Source organism: Haemaphysalis longicornis, unplaced genomic scaffold (genome assembly GCF_048455015.1).
Source record: "Haemaphysalis longicornis isolate Haplotype H1 unplaced genomic scaffold, Haemaphysalis longicornis Haplotype H1 scaffold_2, whole genome shotgun sequence".
NCBI classification, from domain to species: Eukaryota; Metazoa; Arthropoda; class Arachnida; order Ixodida; family Ixodidae; genus Haemaphysalis; species Haemaphysalis longicornis.
In genome coordinates, this window is record NW_027526295.1 from 274,176,261 (window position 1) to 274,194,767 (window position 18,507).

The 18,507-nt window shown below is 48.1% G+C and overlaps 1 protein-coding gene across 1 annotated transcript; it reads left to right on the plus strand.

Annotated features, from left to right (window-relative positions):
• Positions 1–2,357: 2,357 nt before the first annotated feature.
• On the plus strand, positions 2,358–17,293 carry LOC144168647 (alpha-scruin-like). The gene is made up of 9 exons (XM_077697591.1): positions 2,358–2,542; positions 4,555–4,702; positions 10,329–10,483; positions 10,944–11,086; positions 11,149–11,265; positions 16,245–16,428; positions 16,517–16,705; positions 16,794–17,011; positions 17,076–17,293. Exons 1-9 carry the CDS (start codon positions 2,397–2,399, stop codon positions 17,291–17,293), a joined length of 1,518 nt encoding a protein of 505 aa, XP_077553717.1. The 5' UTR covers positions 2,358–2,396.
• Positions 17,294–18,507: the final 1,214 nt, after the last annotated feature.

The following is an 18,507-nucleotide window of genomic DNA, read 5'->3' on the forward strand; positions in this document are numbered from 1 at the left end:
CGCTTTTAGGGTGCTTTGTCCTTGAAAGTCTACGAAGTTATGGTGGCTACGTGTCTCTCTGTTGGAAAACATGCACACTGAAAATTCCCAAATTACTTCCTGTCTATGCCTGCAATGCACTGGCGCAACCAGTACTTTACTCGGGCTGTGTTCTCCGTCATGTCAGACAGAGGAGAGGTGCTGGGGAATAGTTTAGGGGCTCTACCGTGCAACCATCTGCGCACCTCAAGGCTACACCCGTTGCTAAAATACTGCAGGAGTGTTTTAAGCTGGGCTAGTTGGGACTGTTCCATGACGGGTAACAGCGCGAAAACAGGACGGAAACACGAAAAGAAACAAACACAAACAAGCACTTGTTTGTGTCTCTCCCTTTTCGTGTTTTCTTCCGGTTTTCGCCCTATTACCCGTCATGGCTAAAATACTGTTTGTACTCTATCGAAGGAACAACAGTTTATACCTCACGATCATCGCTTAGAGATCCCAACACATATATGTCACATCTCCCGCCGATTTCCCTTGCGGAGTGTCGTCAACTAATACTTTTTTTCTTGTTGTAAAGCAATGCCGTAAGCAATTTCGCAAATTTGCTAATACGATGACACCTTTTTATAATTCTTCCGAGAAAGGAAGTTATTCATGGGCTCGCAGGTTTGTTTTAGAACACATTGCCACCTTACAATTATGTGAAAAAGTGTGTAAATCAACTACAGTTTGGCGTCAAAATCTGGAATGAACACTGCAAGGCTCACAGGCACCAGCGACGCCGCAAGGTCGGACGCGTCGAAAGCGGTGGTGCCTCGAATGAGGAAGCAATAAAGGAATGACTTCGCGAGCCTGTCAAGAGCAAGCGGCCTCTTCGTCATGGTGCCTGTGGGGAAGCGAATTGTCTCGAGCCTCAACTAGCTTGTGTTGTTGTTTTGAACGGCGTGTTACAACCACAGTGCGAGCGTATATAGAAAAGCGCTAGTCGGAGGCTCAGTGTGTATTCCGCGGACGCGGCGGCGGTTGCTTCTGGGGCCGCCTGCGTGCGGGTTCAGCCGGAGGGACGGTTGTGAATCTAAGCAGTCCTACGGGCTACTGCAAACGGGGGAGCCAGGAACTGTCAACTGTGCCTGGACGTCGGCCGATTTAGGGTGCTGGGTCAGTCTTTGTTCGCCCGCGCGCCAAGTAAGGGGGTGCGAAGACGTTCGTTTGGCAACCCGGAGCATCCGCGCGTCCTGTGTGGTTTCTGCAGGGGCCTATGTCAATAACGGGAAGCCTTGAAGGCGCGCCGCGTTCGTTGAGATGAACGATAGTGGGTCACCGCGGTTTTCTGTTGGCGGTCCGACTCAAGACGAGGCGTTTACGCGGAAGTGGGGGTGTTGGAACGGGCAGATCTGGCCGCGTTCCTGCACTTGTTTTCGCGGGGTTCTCAGTGTTTTGTTGTAGTTGTAACTCTTTCTATTTTCATTTTTTTATGCTGGGTGTGAGTGAACAGCGTTTCAGGAGTACGGGGGCGTTGCCCGCCGCAGTGTACGCACGGTTGGGACATTGCAACCAATGAGATAGCCACTTGATGCTGATTGGCATCTGCATATTAGGCGGAACCTAATTAACTGATTAAAACCACGAAACGCGAGGTCTCCAGGTCGGATCCTCAGGGTTTAAAGTGCTATGCAAAGCCGGCGTACTGCCGGGCTAGCCAGGTTTGGCTATGGAGGATCTCACCAGCTGGGTTCTCATAGGACAGGGTCCATCTCTGACGGATGTGCCGCGTGCACGAATTCTTAGCTGGTTAAGACTCACTTTATTTTTTACACTGTTCATTTCAGTCTGCAGATATTCTGTATATATCTCTTCTGTGTATATATAGGTAACCCCCTCCCCACCCCCAACTATCATCGTCGTGTCAACAGTGCCGCACCATCAGACACCAATGCAAATCATCATCAAGAAGGTTTCTGTCTCTCGCCACAACATCGGCGAGGCATCGAAACATCAAAGAAGCAAGGAACAATCATTTAATAACACCATAACCATTTTATGTTCCGCAACGTAACAACAGGCAGGAAATGCCTCACTGTACCTTCTATCTCTCCCAGTGATTGAGAGATCCTCTTCATGCAAGGCTGAGCTTGAAGGTGAAAGTGGTACAATGAGGACCTTGCCAAGATCATTAAGCATGCCTTGACGGTTGGTTGTTTACAGGCTGCATGATTTTGAAGTTATACATCAGTTTCTGGTAGAACGTGTGTGTTGTCTAGTCTGCCCTTTGTCTGTTGTCTCTTTTTTTAGCCGTTTTTCCCCTACCTTCTTTGGGACTTACCTGCTAATTTGGTCGCGGCGGCGGGGGCAGGACCATGTGCAGCGGCGAGCTGTACCAGCCCAAGGCCGACCAGTGGAGCCTTATCCACCCGATGCCCGAGTCGCTGATGGGCCTGGCCGCCGTGCCTGTGGACGACCAGGTGTGGATCCTGGGCGGCCTGTCCCGCGACCAGGGAGGACGTGAAGGTGGCGGCACGCTCACCAACTCCGTTTACGTCTTCGACCCGCGCAGCGACACGTGAGTGGACCAATCGCCCCGGCATCGGTCCAGCGCTTCCAATGGTCGGGAATAGAACCATCCGCTATTTCCCCGCTACTGCTTCGAAATTTCCCTCTCTATTGAAGGACACATGATGATCAATAAAACGTTGTTTTGTTTGAAAGAGCCAGCATTTGCGAACTCACTCAGCTCCATCCCAGCCACGAAAAACGTTTCTTATGCCCCCCCCCCCCCCCCTCCAAGAAAAAAAAAAACATACACAATATTACAAACCTTCGAAACGTAATATGGCCATGCACTGAAAACATACTTATCAGCGTCTTATTGGCGCGTTAGCATTCAAGTGATACGATGAAATGGAACTAGGGGCTTCAACTGCTGTCGTGTTTTTGGTGGTGTCTTTGGTCAAACACCGCCAAATCGCACAATTCTGCGACGTCATGAAACAATCGCAGAAAAGTGGCTGGCTAGCCGCCATGGCTTCATATGTTTCCTTTCATACCACGGTTATTTTTTGAAGTGTGATATAAAATTGCTAACACTGTTATCAGGAGAAACAACCTCTTTTAATAGAGCATTATGTTTCGCCTTCATGGTCTTTTGAGTACATCGTGAGACTAGATCGCGTCTTGATATAGCGCGTGTATATTAGACTGTCAGCACCACGATCTGTTGCGAAATTCTCCCTGCGACACTTCATTCGTCGTCGTGCTCGCTGAACACTACTCTTCAAGGTGCTTACCTATTAGGAAACAAGTCATTTACTGTGGCCGACCTTTCCTTTCAAACAACTGTCTCGCATTTATAGTGTTTCCATGAATCTCGTTGACAACACTGCCAGAGTATGTAGCGCCTAGCTTGTTGGGCTTGCGCTACGGTTTGAAGCCACAATGATCACTGCGCGAGTAGTGTGAGTTACGCCGTTGCATTCAGGCTCCTCACATGTGTGCACGTCTAAGGCGTGTGTACCCGCCACGGTGGCTCAGTGGCTAAGGCGTTGTGCTGTTGAGCCCTAGGACGCGGGTTCCATTCCCGGCCGTGGAGGGCGCTTTTCTGATGGAGGCGAAAAGCGAAAGCGCCCATGTGTTCGAGATTTCGGTGCACGTTAAGGATCCCCAGGTGATAAAATTTGATTAGGAGCTCTCCACTACAGCGGGCCTCATCGCCTGTATAACGTCGGTTCGTTAAACCCCGCAATCAATCAATAAATCAATCAATCAATCAATCAATCAATCAATCAATCAATCAATCAATCAATCAATCAATCAATCAATCAATCAATCAATCAATCAATCAATCAATCAATCAATCCAGCCACGTGTAGAGGCACGCTCAGTCCTTATAAATTACTGGCTCTTTCAGTTCATAAGTTGATGGGTGGATGGTATACGTCTGGTCATGTGCATGATACCAAAAGATAAAACACAGGTCACTGACCAAGTGAAAAATAAAAATTGACTTTTCGGGAGCTCTACAGCTGCCTTGTTCGTAGGGAGCTGTAGCATTCTGAAATGTCAAGCACCTAAATAAAAAAAGGCACATCAAGCACCTGAAGAAAGAAAAACTTATTGTGGTCGGAATCGGACGTACGTATCTTGCCTTATGAAGCCAACGTCTATCCCATAGCGCCATTCCTACATGGTTGAAGCAGCTTGGATATTGGACTTTGACTTCGATTCGCCCTGCATAGAAGAAAGCTTCGCGTTTTAAAGATTTTTTTTCTCAAGAAAGGGGCATTGATTTCGCACCAACCTCATTCAACATGCGAACGATGTTGAATTTTATTCTACGTTCCCGTGCAGTGCAGCAACGGAACACCCGTGGAAAGCGTAGAAACAGGCAATTTATTTTTATGGTGTGAATTGGGCGCTCACCATGGTGATATTTTGATGCAAGCAGGAGCCAAAGCCTTCATCACTATTTCTGTGGATCCTCGGATAGCAGACGCACTGTTATATGCCCGAGCGTAGCAGCAACATCGGCGACGCTCTTCCCCAGACCTCTCTCGAGCCGTCTCTCGCCTCACGCAGGTGGGAAGCGCGGCCGCCCATGCCGCAGCCACGGGCCTTCTGCGCGACCTTATCCGTCGAGCGAGACATCTGGATTGTGGGTGGCGTCACGCAGTTGACGCCACCCAAGTGCACATCGTGCATCGACTTCTTCCGAGTGTCCCAGGGCGTTTGGAAACGACGCGCTGAGCTGCCATCGCCAAGTCATTCGGTTAGAATATGTAAAGCAGGTCAGAGCGCCCTTCCCTTTAAAGTGCTTTAGTTTTTGTGCACCCACTTTGCCACTTTTTGAGTGTATCGGCCTGGCACAGCTGGTTAGACGGAACAGTGCGCGGTAACTTATGCGTACACTACCCAGATGGCGCCAATTAGCCACGGCGCGCACCGTTAGCGGCGCGTACAAGCGGCAAAGATCTCGCTAGCGGGGTGTTTGCGACGAGGCAAACCGCCCTATTAGCAGACGTGGTGACGATGAACAAACACCAGTCCTTGCTCGCTGTGCTTTCACGTTCTTGGTCCAGTACGAATGGTTAGCTTCAAAGTTGGCGAGTTATTTCGCCGTAGTACAGGCACAAGATTAGTGTCTTCCTAAATAAGTTTTCTTCCATACTCAATAAAAAGATGGCGCCCACTCGTGCATTTAAGCTCCGCTTATTCTCTGGAGAATGTGGAAACATTAGTGTTGAACTGTGGAACGGATTCTCCGGTATTGTGCACGCCGCCATGTTTCAGAGCTGCTGCTGACGTATGGGTGGTTCACAGTCCGCCGCTGCATACACTGCCTCGATGGAATATCGTCGTCATTTCGCTCTAAACGAGCAGGATATGAGCAGTAGACTTAAATAGAGTCGTTTACGCTCTCCCCAATTTAACAAAAAAGAACGTAACAGAATACATATGCTAGTGTGCTCGTCTTGTAAACACCCTTCACTCTTCAAAAGCACTCCATAAGCGTTACAACCCTGTGTTGCCTCCGGCGATCCCGAGGGCAAATGTATGTATGCCTGCGCTAATGATTGCAGGGCCCTGGGTGTACATGGTGGGCGGCCAGGACGAGCGTAACCAGCCGCTCTCGCACGTGGTCGTGTTCGATCGCGGGCAGCGCACTTTCACGAAAGCCACGTCCATTCCCAAGTCCGTGGCCGGAGCCGCCGTGGTGCTGCTGCCGCAGGATCGCATGGCGCTGCGCCCGACTCCCTGGGTACGCCTATCCACTCGGCAGCCCCAACTACTTCCTTACAGAGTTTTTTACTCTGTGGTCGTTCCCTTGCCTTTCGCTGCCAGGAATACGATCTAGTATTGCAGTGCTCTGTAACAGGGGTCAGCGGAGATCGTTCGTTTAGCAGACACCTGGAAATATAGTTTGCACAGTATAGTTTGCAAATATAGTTTGCAAAGACCCTCACACCTTTATGGGGGTCTTTGGGTAATCATGTAGCAACAGCCCAAACAGGAAGTATACAAAAAGGAAACATAATGAAGTGCCGCGCTCGGCCGTTGCACCTCTGTTGTGTGTTGTAGAAGGCCTTGAACATTTTTCTCAACAATGAAACCCAAGCTAGTCGAAGGTTCAATCTTTACGACTAATCTTAGCCTTCCCACGGGATGCCTTCATCAGCGTTTTCACAGCATTGTGTGGCTATATTGCTGAAAGTCAACCAGTGACATGGAGAATATTTTTGAGTGCTCATGTTGCAAGCTTAGTAACGCAGAATTGCTATTTCTACCGCGGTATTGGGTCGATTTTAAAAGCCAATTGTCGTTAACTCTTTCCCTAAGAGGACTCAGTAATAAGGTCGCCTAGAAGTCCATGAAAATCCAAAACTAGACATACAACAAGACGCATGCATTCCCCGTATGCTTGTGGATCTCTAGATGATGACGAATCCCTTTTTGTTGTGTTTAAAACGAAACAACCGTACAAACAAATAGTAACTGGCAACTGCACGCGCCTATGCTTTCTTCACAGCCCGCAAAGAACGCAACTCCCGCAGATCGTTGGGCAGCTGCTTCAGCCATCCAGAGGGCGTACCGCCTGTACCGCACCGGGGGCCGCCTCCAGTCCTTCGTTCAGCGCGTCACTGAATTGACCTGCGCTTTTGTGCCTTTGTATTGCCCACTCTAAGCAGCGAAAGATCTGGCGCACTCAGGCTGCCGGGGAAATTCGAAAGTTTTTTATGCCAACGGACACTCTATCGCAAAAAAAAAAAAAAAAATCTGTAATAATATATTCAGCGGTATAAGAACAAGGCAGAAAACTGGAGGGCGCTAATGCTTCGCTTTTAAGCGTTCAACGCCATAGCGTTACCGGTTTCAGTTCGCATAGCATTGTGATTGCCTTGTCATACAAATACGTAATTGTCATGGCAGAACACTCCTTTATTTCTACGGCGCCCTACGAGTGGTGTAACCTTCCCGCTCCTGCTCGCCCGCTGTGGGCGCCGCAAGGTGGCGCCACGGGGTTTTTCGCTTACGGTCAACTCCGAATGCAAAACCGGATTTTCGGCTAAACGGGGCCCTTAACGCTACGCCTTAAGGGACGCTGAAGTGATTTGTAAACATTGCGGGATTACTATCGCAAATTGTGATCCGGAGTCCATAGGCCATGTTTCGACCACTCTGAGTGCGTTTATGCGAATTTATTTAATAGAAAAATCAATTCGAAAATGCTGTCCTCCTCTCTGCATCCTCGCCCATTTTGTGCGGCGTTTCCGTGTGACGTCAGGAGCGGATGACTTGGCTTGACTGCGTTACTGCACCGCTCGCCGAACTTACGACAGAGCCAGTCGGTTCAGCGTTTATGGTACAGCATTTATTCCGCCGGCCGCCGCGGGTCGTCGCAATTCGTTCGCTCAGTTGAAACTAAGCCATGACACGTTTGCGAATGGAAGCATCTGCGTTTCTATAGTTTCTTAGTTTGTACACTGTATCAAGCTCCAAGTTGAGGTCGCTCCACACAAGCGCTGCACAAGCGCACATGTGACGCTTCGCTGACTCATTCGTTAGTAGGAAAATCTAAGGCCACTTGAAGGGGGAGAAGTCAGCGAAGGCAATATGGTAGTAAGGAAATAAAATCAACTGAAACTTTTACCGTACAGTGTAAAACTAGGGAGCAGGAAGCACTTTTTTTGCGCTGGGTGAACAAGCACAGCGGTCAGAAGCACGACTACGCATCTGCGAACGCTTTTCCGTCTAAGAAATGCAATTGCTAGACGTCAGATATTGTGGAAATTTGGGCGACGCTTACTGCACGATCGCTATACAACAAATAGTAACCTAAACTGCTTAAACACTAAAACTAAATGAAGTGTAAAGTGGTTATACATTATATACCTTATATTTGCGTCGCCAGCTGTGCAGGCCCGTGGACGAGTGGTCTCGAGCGCTAGGTACGAAATTTTGCAAATCGCAAGTTCGAATCACCGAGAGTACTTTTTTTTTGTAAGCTGGTTTTTTTTGTATTCGGCCGATGTTTTCTGTGCTGAGTTCACCATTTTGGGGCTTTAACGTTTACTGCTCCACGAGCGAGTTCACAGAACGCGCGCAGACGGATACTGACGCGCTAGCAAGTTCTCGTTGGCGTGGTGTTGCCATAAGCACCAACTGCTTGCGGGCAGTGGGCACAGGCCAGAATCCGCAGACCCTTGGCCTGGTGGGAACACGCTTTTCAATACAGGCCTGAGTGAGAAAAGCTCCAAATATGGGGGAAAAGCGCATGACATTTGAGCGTCTGCGGTGACGCGGAGGGCGTTCATTCACTGCGTAGGCCTCGGCTAGTGATTGCTACGATTCTAAGCCGTCCTGGGAGGTTTATCTTAAGCATTTTACAGCCGGCAACATGGCAGAAGCGTGGTATGACGATTACTGAGATATCGAGAATGCCCATTAGATAACGCCCGATGTCAAACATGTTGTTTTACGGAAAGAAAACCGAAACTTGTTTGGATGCTAATCGTGGGCATCGTCCAGTCACGGTGCACCTCCTCTGTAGTCGTCACGGCGTTTAGTTGGTGAGGTCGCCGCAGACCGCGCATGGTAGTTTTTCTTCTTTCGAGCTTTACAAAATAGTTACCAACTTGTCAATTGTATAAACGATGAACAGTGTGGTTAATTTGAGCCAGTCTACGCAGTGCAAGGAAACACAGGAGCTTGACAAATTCCCTTCAGTGTCCCTTAAGGGTCTCGTAGCCCTATAACAAGCGCTATCTTGTTGAGAACGTTAGTTTTTCACTTTTTCAGAGGAGGTGTGCGTCCAAGGTACAAGCCACGACTAGGCTGGGAGGAGAGAGCGAGCGGCGGCTCCCCGAGAGAACAGTTCTCGCTCCTGTGCACATCGAGGTGAGCGGCTGAGAAGAAGCGCCAACCCGCCGCGGCGGCGCAGTGGCAAACGCGTTGTGCTGCTAAGCCCAAGGACACGGGTGCGATTCCCGGCCATGGCGGCCACTTTTCTGATGGAGCCGAAAAGCGAAAAATCCCGTGTGTTCTAGACTTCGGACCACGTTAAGGATCCCCAGCTGGCCAAAATTAATCAGGGGCCCTCCAATTCGGCGCACCTGATCGCCTGTGTAGCGTCGGCGCGTTAAACATAATCAAATCAAGAAGCGCCACATAGGGCACTGTCCAGAATTTGAAACGTTTTGCCGCTAAAATTTTATTTTTGGTCATATGGGACATAAAACCTTGGTTATTCGCACTTTGTATACCCAGAAGCAGATTGAACGGCAGTTATGAGAGGGCTTTAAATCGCAGTTGATTTTTCGCTCTACTCGAGGGTCTGTATTGCAGGGGTTCCTACCCTGCCTGAAGACTGGCACAAATAGTATACACACATATTACCCTGACTACTGGTATTACTGATAATTATGTTAATAATACTACTGCTGATGCTTCTTCGTTTTTAAGTGATTTCTTTCTTGTCTCTGCTAATACCCATACATTTACTTTGTCACAGATACCGCCAATTTGTCGGCTCTGCACTGAGCCATCGCGTGCCTTTCGCACTGGAGCACCCAGCACACGCTCCACTCCAGCACAACCAATGCAAAATAATGATATTCACACGCGGGCGGCATTTCGTTCTTTTATAATGGTGCTGGGGACTGCTTTCCCAATCAGACTGTGGTAGCGACATCGGCGGTAACTTTATGCGGAAGGTTAGCCTTATTAGATCCGTGGGTAATTTTTATTTCGTCGTTTCTTTTTTTTCTTTTTAACTATTTGTTGTTTGTTGCGGCAGAAGAACGTTCCTAGTATTTTTATGCCTTAACGATACGCATGACTCAGTCTTTGCGTACCTTCGTTAATCTGTGTTCATTTCTTTAGCTTTGATGTTTTACTAAGGAGATGTTAGCGTAGCGTTTGTTTGGGTCTTTTGTGATACCAGTGTATGATACCCGTCATCGGGAAACACCCCACAGCCCGCACCTATCCACTTAGGTGTACAAATAGGACGATGGCAGCTTCCCATAGCGGTTGAGGTTAATGGCCGCTCGGGAGCAGTCCACGGCCGATTCACCCACTCATCACTGACGTTAGACACAAGTGATTGGCCGGGCTTAAGTATAGGTGTATGTACGCCCGTCTGATACGTACCGCTTTGACCCTTCAGAACGGCCTGGCCCTGGCGCAAACGTCGTCACGGGCTTCGACTTCGTAGACGGGAACTCATCCAGGACAGGCTCTTTCCTTTGCTTAGGACGGGTGCAGTACATATATTGTGCTTTTCTCCCACAGGTAATATCGTGCAACTATTATATAGAAGAAAATGGCTGCTGTTGTGCGCCACTTATCTGCAGAAGTGGCCCCCGAGGGAGCTGTCTTCGACCACTGTGGAATTCCAGGATGACGCGCCTGACGCGGGCAAATACGTGCACCACGAACCTTTGCCCCGAAACATGGATCCGAACCTTGGAATAGTGCTGCACATGGACGACTCTTTCTTAAAGACAAAGTGAGTGTCATACGAAGTCGGGCCGCATTAGCCTGACGATGCACAAGCATACGGAATTTTTGTGCTATTTTCCTTCTAAGACTCCCAGGACACCTGCTGTTGATTCGGTGCGAATCACGGTTATTGTTATAAAGCGCGGTGCATATTTTAAAAATGCCTCGCATGCCGCGTTCATTTAGACAATTTTTTGAGAACTACGTGCATTTTGTTGGGTATAAAGGAATCGGAAAGCGAGGGCGGGTGTCGGCGAGGTATGAAGAATTGCTCAGACAATCCCACGGGCACGGTTAGAGCCTGCAACGCTAGATCAAAAAGGAAACAGCAGTTTATTAAAATACAAGACAGGCCTTTTCTGCAAAGACGTATTACGAAATGACAAAAAAGAGTTGAAGTTGGCAGACAGTACGGGTATATATAATGCTGGGCCTTTCTAAATATGCGACTTTTTCGGTACCCGCAGAAGTGTTCTGGGATTGCGAGCGACACCGGACGTCCTCTCCGCGGGTCTGCGCTCTCTCCAGCAGTCACGGCAGCCCTGCGACCCTGGCTGTCCTGTCATTTTGACCCTGGGTGGACTGGACCCTAAGAACCCGCTTAGCTCGGGTAAGAGGAATACGCTCCGGTAGGTGACGACTGATGCCAAGCGACCCCTTTTGGCCCCTCAGGGTCCGCAGTCCTGAGATACCACCCGTTTAAGGACAGATGGACGCTCGTGAACACCATGCCGGAACCTCGAAACTACCACGCAGTTGCACACCTTGACAGAACCCTCTTCGTGACGGGTACGCTTGCTCTCTATTTCTATGAACGCGTGGCGGCGCAGTGTCTGCAGTCTTCGAAACTTGTCATAAACTTTGTCTTGCGCAAAACTAATGTTCAGGCATTTGAACTGACGTGAGATGTGCTCTAAATTTAAAATGATGGGCCGCTTCTTCTGCTCTTCATATATTCTTATTGCGTACCTTTGTTCAACGAGTACACCACCCGCCCACCCCCCTAGGGCGGTGCAGAGCCCCGTGTTTCCACAAAAATCCAGATTTTTCAAAAGTAACACCTGTGATAGTTACAATAGCGTAAATGTGGATCATTGTTCGAAGAGAATAAAAAAAAGAGAAAGTTAAAAAGTAAAAATTTTACACAAATAACCTACAAAAAAAGATATGCATCTTATACATGTCCCCCGAAAACCGAGGAATAAATAAAAATGACCGCGAAAGAACTTCGGAAATGCGTAAAAAATAGCGCAAATGGACTCAGTAGTATGCCTTGCATCTTCGGAAGAAAATTTAATATGCGAAGTAAAGGCCCTTCATCGCTGTAATGGTATATAAATCTACAGGATTGGCGAAAAGAAACCAAATGAACTTGCAAAGTAAAAAATATTCCAACGACTTTTTCTACTCTTAGCCATATTTGGCTGTAAAGAACTCACGCTCTAGACAAGCAGCATAAGAATCCGACGCATGAGTACACAACTCACTGAATTGCTGCAGAATTTTCTTTTCCTTGAGTAATGAGACTTGCTTCTGTACTTGGTTCTTCACGTACTGCACGGCTTGCTTGAACTATACTGTACCAAACGTAACAAAATCCTAGCGTTCTTCTCAGTATGCTGGCCGGTCTTTCAATTAACAGCCTCACACAAAACCCCCCAGTGTCATCACTGATGTTAGACCGGTGTTTGTAAATGACCCCTCCCTGGTGTTTATAAATAACAAAATTTTACAATAAAATAAACGCGGAGATTATTGCAAAAGTCTCCTCTAGCTTCAGCTTTTTTAAACGCACTTACCAATCCCTCTAATGCGCGGGTGCATGTGGTGTAATATGTAACCATTAAGCAACCATGTATTTGAAATGGCTAATATTTTCTAATACCTTCCGCACATTTGCTTTCAATGTAAAAAAGGACGCCTGATGGCCACGTGAAGGGAAAAAAAGGCCGGAACCTGTTTACCTGATGGTCTGTCAACATGCATTTCTTAACGGTGGAAAAGCGACATACATGAGCTAGCGAATACACTCGTCGACTGCCCGATATGACGAGGCATTCTCACATTGCTGCTGTGTCGTGGGTACATAAGCATGATATTACTTAGGTTTTTATGGCGACAGGGCGTCAAGGCCGAAGAGCTCCAGTACTGTATGATATGAGCATGGTCCAAATTCAGATCTCGCGGGCTGGACGCAGGGCCGGGTTAAGGTGGGGGCTACGGGGGCTGCAGCCCCGGGCCCCCAGCTGCCAAAGGCCCCGCTCGACCATTTGAAAAAAAGGGGGGGTTCTTGAGTGTGCTCGCTGCCCACATTGAAAGTTGAAGGTAGGAGCTTCAACCTCACCTTCACAACGAAGCTAAGTCGTTACAGACGGGGAGGAGCGGTGAGCCCCGCACCTTATGGTTCAACTTATGTAGTTATTCGTCCTCCTCCGCCTTGTTTTCCCAAGGTTTCTGAGGAGACGTCTTGCACCAAAAGTCGTGGGTACACAGCCTGGCGGCGCCCAAGAAACCACATAAAAAAGGCCCCGAGCTCCGCTCCGGTCTTTTGCAGCACAGGTCGTTTCGTCGTTTCGGTACACGAGACGTTTCGACACGCGCGCGTTTCGGCATTAAAAAGGGTCAGGCATGCGAAAATGTACGAATTTCTGAAGAACATTGTGAACTGTTTAAACCTGAGGGACATTAAATGAAATTATTGAGAAGTTGAGCACTGCCCTATGGGCTGAGATATCTGCGTACACAGTTTCTGCCAGAAATTTCAGTGCATTGCACTTGACAAGGAAGTTCGATGACGACGCGTTCCATAAGGCTAGTGGATTATTTGAATTGCATTAGGGTGATATCGACTCAATATTTCTCGCTGAAGTGGTTCAGTTTGTTTGCACTACCTGGAGTGTTGCACTTTCTCACACACAATCGCCAGTGCCCTTCTCAAAATGATAATGCAATAAAATAAATAAATAAATGCAATAACCCTGAGTAGTATGCGAAGCAAACATGGGGTCGACTCAAGTTCCTATTAGTTTTCAGTTCGATCGCGGCGTTGCGGGAAGAGAATGAAGGGAGCGAAGCGTGCGCGCGCGTCATTTATACCGCGGAGCTACATTGGCGCCCCCACCGGAGTACGCAGCGACTACTGTCGCATCTCTACCCCTAAGCTGCTTCGCATTATCGCGCGTGGAGCCGCAGGTGTTGCCATTAGTTGCGCCATCCCGGAGAGGAGAGGAGGAATGCCGGAGAGGAGAGCAGCGTCGGAAAGGAGAGGAGGGATACCTGGCATACTACTCAGGGTTCCCCTACGGGAAGATGACGACGGTGGTTGAACGCGAAGCTATCTCACGATGGATTCTTTGGTTGGCCAAGCCCTATGGGCAGCCTGCCACGATCATCATCAGTGGTGCCTGGCCAGGCATGCGGAGTTGGGGTGTGGGCGCCGCACACAACGGTGGAGGGAACAGGATCGACCATAAGCTGCTTCGAATCTAAAATTAGATGATGATTGCTACACGCTTCACGAGGCAAGGCTTCTTATTCCTCACTTCCATTGTGCCTTGTACGGGAGATCTGCTGATGATGATCTTCAACAGATTCCCGCCTGCACAAAATTGCAGGATGGGTTGAATTTGCGCTCTCGTGTGAAGCAGTTTTCAAGCGGATATATGCGTTTCGTTGGCCTTCGTACCAGCTTCTTGACGCTTGATCGCAGAAGACATGATCATATTCTGCCATCGCTTCCGGCATGCGTCCTTTCGATGCCGCACATTGTCCAAAATGTCGTGGGGCAATGGTCTTCAATGAGTACAACGTCGCTTTCCTATAACGGTTTGCTGCTTGAAGCTCTGGCACGTACCGTTGCTCCAGGCTCCTTTAAGTATTAATGTAGCCATCCCGCCCACCACCCTTGCGTGATACGACAACGGCTCCTCCATGCATATTCAATGTCGCTCCTGTTTGCCTATGGAGTCATGAAGCTGCAGCTTGCCGCCGATTATTTCTCCTGATGTTAATGGAAGTGGCTCGTCGGCTCACCGCATACGATGTAAATGGGCTATTGTTCAGAGTTCCTTCCACCTCTGTTACTACAGTCCGTGCTCCCCAACAGATTTGATTATATTGGCGATTACCTGGCGTCTGGATGTTTTAATGCTTTGTATGAGGCGTTCACAGAAACCGGCCCACCGAGGTGTGCACTCCGCAATGGCCATTCACTTATCTTGTCCAAACTGATGTAAATGGTCACTGAATCATTCATGAAGCCTCGACCAATCTGTGGATCTCCTTTTCGGCCCGTTTGAAAGTCTTGGCATTGTCCGAGTATATGACCTGCGGGAGTCCTCTTCGAGATACAAATTGTCGAAACGCCCTTACAAAACTATTTATGGTAATGTCGTCTGTCACTTCTGAATAAATTACTCTCGCCACTGCACAGGTGAAAATACGGACGTATTGTTGGACTTTTTGGCCTTTGTACGTTGCGTACAGCTTTCCGGTAAAGTCTGCTCCAATAACTTCGAATTGCGTCGCTTCATTTGCCCGATCCCCTGGCAGTGGAGGTACTGGCGGTTCTAGGGGTCTTGGCTTGTGCCTTTTGCTTGTTATGCATTTTCTGATGATCCGCTTCACCGCCTGCCGGCCTTGTACGACCCAGAGCTTGGTACGAAGTCCTGTGAGAGTTTCCTGAACACCAATGTGCACCAATAGGTTATGAACGTGCCATATCAGAAGCTCGATAAACCGCGCATTCCCTGGGAGTGCTATGACATGGAAATTTCTTAAGGCGCTGAAATCTAGTCACCCTTTGTGTCCTATGATGTGTGCTTCGTCCAGGTACACTTCCTTTCCCTCCATCTGAAATCCTTTGTTCCGCGTGCTGGCTCTGCACAGTCGAAGGGGGACACAACGATACTGGGTATGAGATAAAAAATTCAAAGGATATGGTATCTTTCCCAGTAGAAGGATAGATTTTTCAAGAAACAACGAATAACGACCAAATGAACAGAGTGACGAGCGACGGCGAAAATATTTGACCCACATTAGACTACTATCGCCATTTATGATACATGCCAAAACAGAGCGCCTCTGGAAGATGAGCGTCACCTTGGACGACCCGTTACCCTCAGAGAATAGTATCCAGTGGAAGCTGTCCTTTTGTGGAGCTAATGTTTACTCAATTCCAAAATGAACCGTAACCATAGCAGAGGGTATGAACCAGCGGATGCAAATCCAGGCTTAATGCAAGCGTCACTGAACAGTTCATAGACATCAACATCAACATTTCTAGTGCAAGGAATACCTGGGCCAGTTTTGGAGTAAATAATAAGTGTTCACAGCCTTCTTTTAAGTAAGAACACCCTGAATTCAAAACACGTTTCGTTCACGAAAGCCACTCCGGGCATTTTCCGCTTTGTCTCTAAACTTGACAGGGTGAGTTCCCGATCAATGCCGTGCAACGGTCAATGGAGCCACTTTTAATCCTTAATATTCCGCAGAACGACCAACCATCGGGGGTATGTAATGTTAAATTTTATAGGGTGCGATGCTATGCGCGTTTCAGCTTCAAAAACGTAAAAAAAGGCAGTATCCTGGCTGTAAATTCTTTTGTCTTCAATCGGTCGGTACTTCTATGTTGCAATGGAGGGATGTTCTGGCATGCATGCTTCTTTACAGTACATAACGCATTTTTTCTGCACTTCTGCTCGACACCCTGTCAAGCGGAATGAGGCGAATTAATGACATTGGGACTAAATGGACTATTATTCGCGCAGGCGGCTACTCAACGCTCATCAGGAAAAATGGTGAAATGGTGGCAACGAAGACAACCTTTACCATGAACGTAGAAACAGGCGGCTGGGAGAGGCTACCAGACATGCTGATGCACAGGGCCTGTCATGCCTCGGTTGCCACAGGCGGCAAAGTCTTCGTGTTCGGTGGCAGAGGACGTCACGGAAGGTACGGCGCGGCCCCCTTGTCTGGCGGCCGAAAGATTATGGAAACCAATGGCTAGGTTCACTTAACGAATTCCTTTTTTTAATCCTAGGCTGATTGCTACAGCGGAAGAATATGACATCAGCAAGAACAGGTGGAGGCCTCTGACTTCCATGCCAGAGCCAAGAATGGGAATGGCGGTGGTTGCTAAAGACGGATTCGTACTGTTAATGGGAGGCATGTCTGAAGGCGAAAACTCGGTTGTCTCTGACGTCCTCCGGTATTCACCTCAACAAAACAGGCGAGCTTCCGCAACCTTCAACAGGCTTTATTATTCGTGACTACCGCAACTAAATAAACTGTGCTTTATGTCAATGCTTCTTGTGCAGTTGGATGGCGGGTGACTGTTTAAGACATCCTCGGGCGTACGCATCAGCGGCCGTCATCGATGATTGCATCTGGCTCTGCGGGGGCTGCGTTAACGCCGACCCCAAGGATGGTCACCCGGTCAGCGTGAACACGGTCGATGTCAGCCGCAATGGCTCAGGATGGAGGAAAGCCTGCAAGCTCACAGTGGCCCGGCACAGCGCCGCTGCTGCAGCCATAGGTGACGGTACTCCCCCAAAATACAAACACCACCGAATAAATAACGCCCCCCTATTGATTTCCAGGTTCATGCATATACGTACTAGGAGGCATCAACAGTCAAGAATGGGGCGTGCTATCCAGGAACGTGCTGATCGTGACGGATCGGAAAGCCATGCTGTCACCCAGCAGCATGCCGGAACCTGTTGCAGGACACGCGGCGGTCACCGTGTCGCCCCCAACGAGTCGCTACCCCAGTTCCAGCACCAAATGGAGTGATGCGGTGTTCGAAAAACTTGCGTAATACGAACTTTGAACTGCGACAAAAAACAATTCGTGATTTTGCCTGAAATGTTCTGCGTTGGAAACGTTTCGTGATTTTATGATGGAATAACATTGAATAAATAAAATGTAGCAGAATAAAATGAAATAAAATGGAATATAGTAACTTGGCCTAAAGAATTTGACAGCTGTTTTATTTTTACTATCCTAAAAATCTTGAAGGGGCAATGCAGACAGAATACAAGTTTGTTTTATTCGAAAGATTGGGTGTTTCATCGGGTCCCTAGCGCGTATCCGGCCGGTAGCGATGGTTTATTCACTGAAAAATTAAACATCTTGAGCCGAAAGTTGAATTCTCTCATTAAATTCTCTATTTTGGGACGTCAGCGATGCGGTATTTAGGGGAAAATGCTAAATACTTGCTGCGGATGGCGAGACGTCTTTTTGTATGCCGTCTCCTTTCACAGATGGCGCTACAATACCGCCAAGAGGCCGCTTTTCATACTTGCTTTGTTTCAAACTGGATCATACTTGGCTTACTTTTGTTATGGTCAAAAGTGATCGTTCGTGAGAATTTTGGTATGCTCGACAAACAAGGTGGCGATTTTGCTTAAACCAGTTGGTCAGTGTCGTGTCACACCAGCACAACGCGCCCGACACCTGTGGATCTCTGGCTGTCAAAGTGCACGCCGTACGCACTGGTGCTTTTATCTTTTCGTGTTCGTAACTTCCTTGTTTGCTCTGCAATTGTTACTGCTAAAAAATGTGTACTAAATTTAAGCTAGAATAGCACGTTCTGCAAGCTCACAAGCCCTGCCTAACTTGCGTTGGCATTTGCCGGCGTCAGTCAATCGAGCATCTGTCCATTACACGTCATAGGTTACACCCTCTAATGTACACGTCATTACACACTCTTTTTTTTCCTAATTACATGCATTATTTGAGGGAAGTTTGCATTAAAAAGGGTGTCAATGTTATTCTATCGAGGCAATCTTTCGAATGAACCAAGCTTCCACTTTGTCGGCATGGCCCATTTAATGGCAAGCCGTCCCGTTGCATGTTTCGTCGTATGGTTAGTACTGTCGCATCTGTAAAGTGTTCCGCATCAGTTACAACAGTCAACCTGCATAACTTGTGGCTTTCTTTTACATCTTTTGTCTTCTGTTTAGGATTGTGCATTTTATATTGCTCCCAGCTAGCAAACCACAGTGTAGATTTGGTTTTGCTAGAACTAAA